Source organism: Copadichromis virginalis, linkage group LG5 (assembly GCF_057382275.1).
Source record: "Copadichromis virginalis isolate Kocher_CV1m ecotype Utaka linkage group LG5, C_Virginalis_male_GT1.1, whole genome shotgun sequence".
In the NCBI taxonomy this organism is placed as follows: domain Eukaryota; kingdom Metazoa; phylum Chordata; class Actinopteri; order Cichliformes; family Cichlidae; genus Copadichromis; species Copadichromis virginalis.
In genome coordinates, this window is record NC_140622.1 from 17425007 (window position 1) to 17436191 (window position 11185).

The 11185-nt window shown below is 40.5% G+C and overlaps 1 protein-coding gene across 1 annotated transcript; it reads left to right on the top strand.

Annotated features, from left to right (window-relative positions):
- The first annotated feature begins 207 nt into the window (after positions 1-207).
- LOC146709257 (arf-GAP with coiled-coil, ANK repeat and PH domain-containing protein 3-like) lies at positions 208-10034 on the top strand. Its single transcript, XM_085456285.1, has 11 exons — positions 208-291; positions 473-567; positions 650-870; positions 962-1054; positions 1291-1383; positions 1498-1721; positions 3108-3217; positions 4313-4423; positions 4840-4904; positions 7886-7935; positions 9457-10034. The coding sequence occupies exons 2-11, from the start codon at positions 476-478 to the stop codon at positions 9523-9525; spliced, it is 1128 nt and encodes a 375-aa protein (XP_085312411.1). The 5' UTR covers positions 208-291; positions 473-475; the 3' UTR covers positions 9526-10034.
- The last annotated feature ends 1151 nt before the right edge of the window (positions 10035-11185 follow it).

The following is an 11185-nucleotide window of genomic DNA, read 5'->3' on the forward strand; positions in this document are numbered from 1 at the left end:
AAAAAAGCACAAATCTATGGTTTTTCATACTGGATTTGTCGCGTTTGTGTATATTTTAAGTAATAAGACAATACTGTTTTTACTCCAGGGTCTTATGAGCATAGCTTCAGACATCTGCCGCCCCAAGCAGTTTAAATAAAAGTAGCAAAAGTAAGATTGTGCTAAGTTCTTCCAGTTGGATAAAAACTCTTTTTAAAGTCTCTTTTTCTTGTTTCTTTCAGGAGTTTAGGGGTCCATTTCTCTAAAGTGCGTTCACTGACGTTAGACTCGTGGGAGCCAGAATTACTTAAGGTGCGCCTTCTTAACGCTTTGCCTACAGCTCATCTTCCCTCTGCCATGCTTTTTCCTCCCAGCAGAGTTACACGTCTTATTCCTTTAGTTCATTGCTAATGCAATTTTAATTAGCCCTTTTAAAAAAATGTTCACTTTCCGTGTTGTCTCTCTCATGTTTGTTCTCTCATCTTATATTTAGCTGATGTGTGAATTGGGGAATACTGTGATCAACCAGATTTATGAGGGATCCTGTGAAGAACTCGGAGCAAAAAAACCAGGCCCCTCCAGTTCAAGGTCAGTTTCTATCCAGCAGAGTAATTTTTCCAAGACTCTAAAGATACCTTTTACCTTCTTTCTTATGATCATTTACCTCCAGACAGGAGAAAGAGGCCTGGATCAAATCTAAATACGTGGAGAAACGCTTCCTGAAGAAGATGAGTGGCAGCGAAGCGCTCGTGCAAGGTGAAAGGAAGTCCCGCCCTTGGACAGTGAAGAAATGCCAGCGACACAACAGCTCTGTTCGGGCACCCAACAAGGCTCGTAGGAAATATCACCGATATGAACCTGGCAGCGCCTCGCCGGCAAACCTCTCAGCAGGTCAGTGTGGGGACTTGTGATGTGGTGATAAAACCAAACACACTGTGAAGCCCAGACTGAGCTCTTGTTCTGATCTTTTATTCTCCTGCAGCAGCTGCAGCAAAGTTTCGCCGGGACTCGCTGTTCTGTCCAGATGAGTTGGACTCATTATTTTCCTACTTTGACACTGGCTCTGGTCCTCGCAGTAAGTCCACTACACAATGTGTTGATACAGTGCATTGTTATTGTAGACTTTAGAGAAGATTTTAGGTAAAGGCTCCACAGTGAAACAAAATAACTCAGAAACTGAAGTTCTTATAGCAGTTTTCCACATATTTGTGATTTCCTGAGCAATCCAACCGATAACGTGTCTTTATGTAATGCAGTTTGTGCCAAGTAATGATTAACGTGTCCGTGGCTTGGCAATGCTTGGCCCTGCAGGTCTCAGTAGCGACAGCGGCCTGGGAGGAAGTACTGACGGGAGCACAGACGTCCTGGCCTTTGGCTCAGTGGTGGACAGTGTAACAGAGGAAGGTACGTGTGCTTGTGGGCTCTGTGCCACCAGTGTAAGTAGCTACAATTTAAATTAAATCGTGTTACATGTACTTATATTGTCGCTCATTCTCATGTTAAATTATTCACACACAGAAGAGGAGTCAGAGGAGTCCTCCAGTGGTGAGGTGGAAATTGAACAGGAAGTATCCTCAGACCCTGAAGACCCAAGAGAACTCCACCCTGGCGCGCTCCTATACCGATCCTCCCGACTCCACAACTTGCCGCTCATGGCGGAGGCTTTGGCACACGGTGCTGACGTACACGCCGCTTGCGAGGAAGAGGAGGGAAAAACGCCACTCATTCAGGCTGTGATAGGGGTGAGACGCTCTGTAATAAACATGTGTGGGTGTTTTGGTTTGGATAAAGTGATGTGGATGTAAATGAATAATTTCATTTATTAAATTAAGTTTATCTGTTTAATTGTTAAGTGACTTCAGACCAGTGCCCTTGATGTCAAATGTCATGAAGGTGCTGGAGAAACTGGTTCTTGCCGACTTTGCTTGCAGGTGACACATGCTCTCCACCCTTTTAAGCCAGTTTCTGTTGAGGGTGGATATCTACATGCTGCTGCATGTCTCTCCCACCTGGATAGTATGGATGGTACTATTGGCATTATGAGAGAATTGTGGGGTTTGGGGGATTTGTTTTTTTTCCCTCCACATCTTTAATACCATCCAACCACTTCTAAGTGAGAAGCTGCTCAGAATGGGTGTCACCACTTCTACTGTTCTGTCAGAGTGGCTTCAGTTTGCACAGCTGGTGTGGTGGTTTGTAATACTCAGGCATCACAGGGGACAGTCCTGTCTCCATTCCTGTTTACTTTGTTCACCGCAGGTTTCTAGTACAACAGTGAAACATGCCACATGCAGAAGCTTTCTGACACTGCAGTAGTTGGAAATCACCTCCTCCTTCTCAATGTTAGTAAGACAAAAGAAATGGTGTTTGACTTCCGGAGGGAAAAAAAATTGTAATTAGGCCCATTAACATCATGGGTGGAGAGTTAATTCACATCATTGGCCAGAATCTGGAGGGCATTTGAGTCATCAGCTCTCCTCCACACTACAGAGGCAGCACAGCTCCTTCTCCCTCAGACTTATTCAACCCCTTCATATGCGCCTTTTCAGGCAATCATTCCTACCGTTCTCAGTGAAACTGTACAATAACTCTTCTTGACAGGTGAACATGTTTGTCAGGCACAAGATACTGCACACATATTTCTGCATTATACCTTCTTGAAGGTGTTTCTTGAGTTTAAAATATCCATATTATTTATTAATGCAATTTATACTGCTCCATTACACTCTTTAAAAAAAAAAAAAAAAAAGACCTTCTTTAAATTAACCTCATTTTTATTTCACTTTTTTATTTGTGTTGTTTTTTTGTTTTTTTTATCACTGTTGGGTGTGTATATAGTGCAAACTTTCTATCTCACAATATAAGACCCTCACTATGCGGCAGTGGCACTTTTACTATGTTGTGTATTTATTATAGATTGTGCTTTTATTGTAATTTTTTTATCCTGCTGCTGTAACACAATAATTTCTCTGTTGGGATAAAGAAAATCTTTTTTATCTGGACTGTCTACATTAAAAAAACATCTGCAGTCATAAACGATTAAAAACAAGAAAGACTCTCCACGTAAATGCATCGTCTGCCATTATGAACACTGTAGACTTGAAATTCTCCATCTGTCTCTTTGTTAGGGCTCCTTGATAGCTTGTGAGTTCTTGCTACAGAATGGGGCCGATGTGAACCAGAGGGACATGAGAGGCAGAGGCCCACTGCACCATGCAACCGACCTGGGGCACACTGGGTAAGAGAGACATGGAAGTAATAAGCTGTGTCTGATAATCATTGTGTTCTAGCCTGTGTATAATGTCATGAAATGTGGAAATTATTAGGTAAAAGCTACTTTCAGCTGCTCCCTTCCCACAAAGTGGTTACCACAGCAGGTGGCTCCCTGTGTTTGAGTTTTGCGCCAGACGTAGTCCCAAAGGGGATTTATGTCTCCAGCTAGAATTGAACCGCCTTTTCTCTTGCCAGGCGAATGTGTAAACCATTGTTGGTACACCTAATATTAATGTACCAACAGCAGTGAATACCTTTTGTTTTGAATGTTAAGGAATGCATGAAGTAATCTTTCCCTATAACAAAACTGCCTAACCAGTTTTGATAATCATATTATTCTTTGACACTCTATGTTGTTTTAACCAGGAAAAACTACAGGAAGTGTCACTGTTAAAAAAAAAAAACGCACACAAAAGTCTTCCTCTGGTATGCAGTATAATCCCACGTGATACTTGCCATCACGAGTAACTCATTGCTTTAAAGTATTTGAAGTATTCACATTTGAAACTGCTTAAACTGGAGCTATACGTTCAGACTAAAGTATGGAGCACAGAGATAAACTAAAAGGCATCAGTGAATACCACATCAGTAAGTCATCATGTGTGCATTCCACAAAATCTGCCATGTCACTATTGCTATTGTGGACCATATTTTATTTTTTGACTCTGCTAGGGTGGCATTAAAAACAATCCTTCTTTATTGTACTGCCTGAAACAAGCTGTTATAGCTTCTCTTCTTTTAAGCCAAGCTTCTTGTCATTGGTTACCCTTAATAAACAGATGTTTTGAACAGCAAATAGGTGGAGATATTCCTAACATGATGTGCTTGACATGATCATAATGGGGATATCCACTTTATGATACCATTCAGAGCCTTTGGTGATGTCTTATATAAGAATCAGACAGGAAACGAGGGAATGGGGCGCAGCAAATGCCCACAAGTGAGACTGGGACCCAGGCTGCTACACTTTAGCCTTATAGCATGTGGTCAACCAGTGAGCAAAACTGGGACCCTGTAGGGTAAAGAAATTTTTTTTGTCTTCCCATCTTTGTTTGTACAGCCAGGTGTGTCTGTTCCTGAAAAGAGGAGCATCACAAACAGAGGTGGATGAACAGGGCCATGATCCTTTAAGCATCGCTGTCCAGGCTGCCAATGCAGACATCGTCACCCTGTAAGACACTCTGTGTAATAGTAGCTGATCTGGAAGAACATGTATTACTTCATGGTTTTGCTGAACAAGCAACTAACCTGGCAAAACTTTAACAATTTAAATGCAGTCAGCTGAATTTTTTCTCTCTGTGGACCATATGTTTGTCTTTTGTGGTATTGATCCATGCTTTAATCCATGTGACTAAAAGAATTACTTGCACCAGATTGTTATTCCACTTGTAAGCACTGCGGATAAACAGTTAAAAAATAGTTTAAATCTTTATAATGTTATTATGAAAGCTTGTGTATCCATCATTGGTGGCAAAGTCATAACAGTTCTTTTCTTACCTTCCTCCCTCCTCTCACCCTTACATTATTTTCTCACCTTCTATCATCTCCCTTTGTCCTGCCTCGCTCCTTCCCACTCCTGTCCTCCAGGTTGCGTCTAGCTCGGATGAATGAAGAGATGCGAGCGGCAGAGGCGGCTCCGCTGGGTCAACCAGGTCAATACCCCACAAGCAGTCCCACTGAGCAGCAGTATAGGAAGTGCATCCAGGAATTCATCTGTCTCAACATAGACGAATGCTAGTGGTCACTTCTGTACCGTGGAGCAAAGCCTGTGCTCTATTTATAAATCTTCCTCCTGACTGAGAAAATAACATATTCATGTAAAAGCTGCCCCTACACCCTGATCACAAGTCTGTTACTTCCCCTAGATCTAAGCCTGCAGGCAACTTCTGATAAGCTGGGTGTCTGAATACAGAGTGACTATTGGATGCTTCGAGTCATAGGGAGCATCCCCGTGATGGACCTTTCTAACTCTACTGACTATCCAGTCACCTTCACCATCTTCCTGCTTCGCCACTATGTTTCTGCTTACCATTACTTGGCACTACCAATCCTAGCTACACAACACAGCCAGTAAAATGACATCAGCTTTCTTGGTGTTTCGCTAACAGGGTTATGCTCTAACTTCATTACATGGTGTGACCTCCTGTATGAGGGTGTGGGTGTTTTTATTTTTGTTGCCTAACAGCTCTTACCTCAGAAGAATCTCGCTGCATTAATCCTGTACACTTTATATCTATCCAGACCATCTGTGTGACATCCAATGTACCCATCTCTCCTTCATCAGAGATGTAAATATGCATATTTAGAAGTTTAGAAACTGTGTACTGTGGCATGAGGTAAAACAATATGGTATTTGTTCCAGTAACTTAAAAGAAAAAGAGTAACTGACAAGCTGCAGTAGAGGTGGGCAGGATAGTTTTACTGTGTATAAAAAGGGGGGTCGGGAAGGAAGAAGTGAAACTGTGACAAAAATGTTGAAGGGCTTGTGGGGAAGAGACCCTCGCCTGCTTTGTAAGATACTTTGTGTCGTCATGAGTGAGTGAGTGAACAGGAGAGTGCATGTGTTAAAGAATACTGAGAGACAGTTAAATAATATGTAAAGGAAAAAAAGACTCTGCACTTTTCCCATATACAGAATTATCATTTAGCTTTTACATTGTTCTTGTCTAGTCAAGTTGTTGTCGATTTATTGTCTATTTTAATGATGTCTTTTTTATTTATCTTTCCAGAGGACCAGTGCAATGCATTATGATTGTCATTTCAATCTGAAATCCTTATTCAGAATTTATGATGGAGGTCTTTAGATATATTTTACATTAACAGCAGTCAGAAAACTTTCAAATGGCCTTAGATTACAGAGTACTTTTGTCTTGGCAGTAAAACGTGCCACTTCTCATTAGGTTATGCAAACACATCAATGGAACTTCTGATTTCTCTGAGGAAATTCTGAATTGACAGTGACTCATTATTTGAGCAATAACTGCCAATAGTTCAGAGCAGTGAGAACATGCAGAAATGTAAAATTGCATCATGTTATTCACTTCCATTTATAGAACATGAAACTAAAAAGCTCTTCAGCTTCCTGGCAATGGTAATATTACAGGAAAGTATTCGTGTTATGTTGAAATTATGGAGTATATTTAATCTTTTAAAAACTCGTGTCGTGACAGGACTAGCATATCTACGTCAATGCTAAGAATATCCTCTGTATGCTTTGCTAGATTTTTGGGAAGTTTGACCTTTGCATCTTGAGCATGATGAATATTTTTTCTATAATTTGATCACTTTGTGCAGTGCAGTCCTGTCAAAAAAAGCATGTACCGATATGACCTCTCTGGTGTCAGAAGTTTCTTCCTTTTTCCACCTCTGTGCCATTGTTTCATCCACACACGAATCTGTGGTGACTTTTCTTCTTTTCATTTCTTTCATTTTTTTATACTGTGCTTTTATTTTCCTCTGCCAAAGACTTTTTTTTTTTTAAGGGAAAGTGTCTGACACTGTTGTATAACATCATGTTAAAAAAAGGAAAAAAAGAAGAATTGTTTTGGGTATATACAGGATACTCTTACCATCCTTTCTGAGTTGTGAGAGTGGTAGAAACACTGTTGGTGCTCACATGTTCAGAAGATGTGACTTACCTGATAGATACAATAGTTCAATGTACTGCAAGTAGAACCAGTCTCGGGGGGTGATGTGAAGCTACTGTGACCAAACTGTTAAGAGCTGTCGCCCTCGCGGAAGTATTAAATGTTGTGTCCATTTGTGTGTAGTATTGGCTTAAGAGTGGTTAAAGGCGCAAACATGCTGTATATAGTACACTTGCATATTTTAACTTAATGCTAACTTCCTGCCTCTCGGCATTCGGTCACAGATTCTGTTTAATGTTTGTTTTTTCATTGTCTTTGAAAAACAGCCGGTCGGGTAGAACTGTGACACGGTTCTGAATTACTTGCGGGGGTTCTTCTGTTTACTGGCATTTGGATATCTTTGGAATACTCCCTTCCATGTCTTTAGAAGCACTAAGGGGAAAAACAAAATACATACAATAAAACTGAGAAACTGAAATGGATCTGTTAACCCAGCTGCCTGCTTCTTATTCTCATTGCTGTTCCCTCTCTCATCTTTTCTGTCTAACATTCTCCCAGCATTCTTTTTCCAGATGATAGCTGCTCTAATTATTGAATAATAATATTTACGGCAGTGGTTGTAATCCATAGATATAGCCAGATGCTGGGAGAGTGCTATTTTACAGAATACTCTGGTGTGTCTTTGGTGATTCACAAACTTTTGGTAGCACTTGGCTTATTCAAAGCAATAAACCAATTAGTCTCATGTTGTGAAATATCACTGAGGTGTACACAGACTCTACTATTTAAGAATAACTTAAGCATTCAGAGTCTTATGGGTATTAAAACAGTGCTTCATCTGCTTGCCCGCAGCAGCAACACCGTGCCTTGAATAATTCAGTGTCTCCAGTGTGTAAAACATGTATGTGCTCTCACAAGCATATGTCACACCATCCCTGAATAAAATGTCCTCTCTAATTCCTTTAATTTAACACTAAAGACAAATGACACATGTCCACTTGAGGAAATAACCACTGACTGACATATCATTGCTTCTGTTACCACAGGACGTACCCCGAGCAGCAGGAGAGTAAAACCTAAGGATGTTCGGGATAGAGTGAGTGAAGCATCCTGGGCTGTCTTGCTGTGGCACACTAGCGTGATACTATGATTTTTCCTGCTCTGGTGGTTGCGCTTTAACTTGAGGTTCTTGCTCTGTGGCCCTCCCCCCTCCTATTTTTATGGATAAGCTTGGAAAACATTTGCTGTGATAATGCTGCCAGTCTTTTCCCTTTCTTATAAATGAGGCACAGGAACATTGCCTTAAGGAGGATGTGCCAAGATGGCTACAATACAGTATTTATACAGTTAAACTGTAATTTTGACTGAATTCAATGAGAGTTGGTAAGTTAAAAAAAAATGAATGAACAGGATGCTCACCACTACTTCCCTTTAAATTCCACACTTGCTATTAAGTATCCAGGAATCCCATTTAAGAGGAAATAAGGTTTTTTACTTGTACGCCCCATGAGGCTTGGGAGCAACGCAAAAATATGAGGCTGCGGGCACTTTTCTCTTTCGTGGGTATGCAAAGCAAACATTGATCTGATCTTTCTTCCTTATAATCTTGCTTATATACAGTACTGTACAAAAGGCTTGAGTCACCAATTGTTTCTTAATTTGCTTCTAATAAGCCAGACTTTTGTTATTTTAAAAAATGTGGTCAATAGTTCAAAGTTTATCAGCTGCTTTTTCACTGAACTTTACTCCAGTCTTTGTGCCTCACAATTTCCATTCATTCAAGTATAAAAATGCTTCTGACTTCAGGGATGTGCCAGGCTCGTCTTAACAAACAACTTGCCAAACAACTGGTTTTAAATGTTATTTTTAGTCACCGTGTTTCTGATAAATGGTCAACAGCATTTGTTGTAGATAAAACATTATTTTTGTACCAATGAGTTGATTCCTAAATATTAGCTGAAAACTTAACATATGTCCACGTGGCTTTCAGCATGCGCTTAAAATGTTGAGGAAAGGGGACAAGAAAGGATTTGAAAAAAACAGATGAACAGGATCTGAAAGTCATGTGCTTAAGAAACAGGTTAGAAATACAGCATAGACCTGGCACAGGCTCTGAGATATGCACCTGACCCTTCATTTGATCCCTCTACTGTTGACTGAAGCCTCACAGAAATTGTCTCAGTGCAAGGGTAGCTAGATTCTTAGGAAAGGGAAACGGCTAAAGAAGAATGACATACGCCAAATATACAAGAATTGGACTAAAAATCAGTGGCGACATTTTTGAAGGAGTAATGAATTCAAATTTTATATTTTTAGTTGGTGTCAGTGAGTGTCTACAGCATTGTCATGGTTGGATTTTGACCCACCATATAATGATGACAGCTTCATTTTTAATGATTACAATGATCCCGACCACACTTCCAAAGCATTGCTAGATAGAAAAACTCACAATGAAACAGTATCAGGCATAGATTCGTGTTACCAAAAGAAAAAGAAATGAGTGGTGTCTCAAGAGTTTTTTCACAGTAGTGTATCGCATATTCTAAAAGAAGGTTGGTAATTCTCCATGGTGCCCTGCAGTGGGACAAATCCTTGACTTCAGTGTCCACTGTTTCAGGTGACATCTCCTGCACTGATGTCTTTCGCGAGTTTTCTCTCCTCGCGTCTCTCCAGCCTGAAAAGTTGAGAAGAAGGAGCTTACAGTTCAGCAGCTGTAAGAAGCCAAAGTGATCACTGCTGACCCCTCACTTCATCCGACCTCTCTTCAGTCACTTTGGAATCAGGCAGGAGACTGCTGCGTTCGATTAGAAGACACGTTGGTCCGCCGAAGTGAATGCTCTGGGAATGAAAAAAGAAAAGTCAAATTCCAGTAGGCACAAGTTAAAACTACAGCAGACTTGTAATAGTTGTAATATTCTCTCGTAAATAAACTTGGTCAAAGACAAACAGTTCCATTGCACTGATGTTTTAGCTGACTTACTCCAGTTTTGATAATGTTAGTCATCCAGCAGAGCTGACATTAACATTTGATGACCTTTAGACATATAACAACAAAACAATTCTCAACCTGTCCAACTAATATTGCATAGGGCCCCATTACAAAGTAAACTCAACCTTGGACCTGTCTGAGCATGAACAATGGGACCTGGAGCTTGAGTTGGATAGGACATCATGTAGATGCATCATCAGATTGGAATCTGGTCTTTGAGAGCCAGAGATTTTCCTTGTTTGAGGTGACCAAATACTTATTTTCCACCCTGATTTACGAATAAATTCTTTACAAATCCTACCATGTGGGTTCATGGATTTTTTTTTCACATTCTGTCTCTCACAGTTGAAGTGTACCTCTGGTGCAAATTACTGACCTCTGTCATCATTTTAAGTGGGGGAACTTGCACAATCGGTGGCTGACTAAATACTTTTTTGCCCCACTGTATATTATCCTGACTATAGATTTATATGTACACACATAATAAAGTCATCTAACAGTAATTATTCACAGTAATATATTCATAAACATTTAACTGTTTCTTTTAAAAATGGTTTGTTGTGTCTGGTTTGGTTTGTGCTAAAGACGCCTTCCAACTCCAGAGCTTCCACTTTGATTTCTCTCCATTAACCAGACAGCCCGTCTGCTGTGAAAATCATTTGGCTCTTTGTATGTTATGACTGTGATGGTGTGTCAAATCGTTATGATGCTATGTGGAGGATGGGCTATTGTTCGCGGTCCCTGATGAATATTTTGGAGATGTGCACAGCTCAATTCCATAAATGACATTTGCTGCATTTCACTGATTAACTTTTTATGGCAGTGAGGCTGAACCTCTTTGAATTGTGTCTCCTTCTCTCCCCAGGTAGACTATTGTCTCTGTGACAACATTGTTGCAGCAAAAAATGTCAGCACTGCGGGGTTTGAGACCACCATGTTCAGATTAGATTGCAAACAGCACATGAAGACGGCACAGTGCATGTAACCATCCACTCAGGTGACATTTAGATGAATTGAATAAAACAGTTGTTTTTTTTATCTATTTGGTTTTAGGAAAACAGGATTAAATCAAAGTAGTAAACATTAGCTTTTTTCCTATTCAGAGTTACGTTTTTGATGGTAATTGCTTGTGAAGCTTGTTCACTTTACATATGGTGTCCCTTTAGACTTTGTGCCGTTTGAAGCATGTGAAGGAATGGTGGAGATGAAGGGGAAATCTTGTTGGTTTGGACAGCTTTGGGCAGTGCTCTGACATTTGTTTGATACATCGCCGCCTCAAAGATCAGTCTGACCATTCATGCAGCACCGCAGCCGAGACCGACTGCTCCTCTCTGAGGAACTGAGCCGAGACACTCGC

Coding starts and splice junctions, on each gene's coding strand:
- LOC146709257 (XM_085456285.1), top strand. CDS start 476: ATGTGTGAATTGGGGAATACTGTGATCAACCAGATTTATGAGGGATCC. Junction 1,055..1,290: donor CACTGGCTCTGGTCCTCGCA/GTAAGTCCACTA, acceptor TTGGCCCTGCAG/GTCTCAGTAGCGACAGCGGC. Junction 7,936..9,456: donor CTAAGGATGTTCGGGATAGA/GTGAGTGAAGCA, acceptor CCACTGTTTCAG/GTGACATCTCCTGCACTGAT.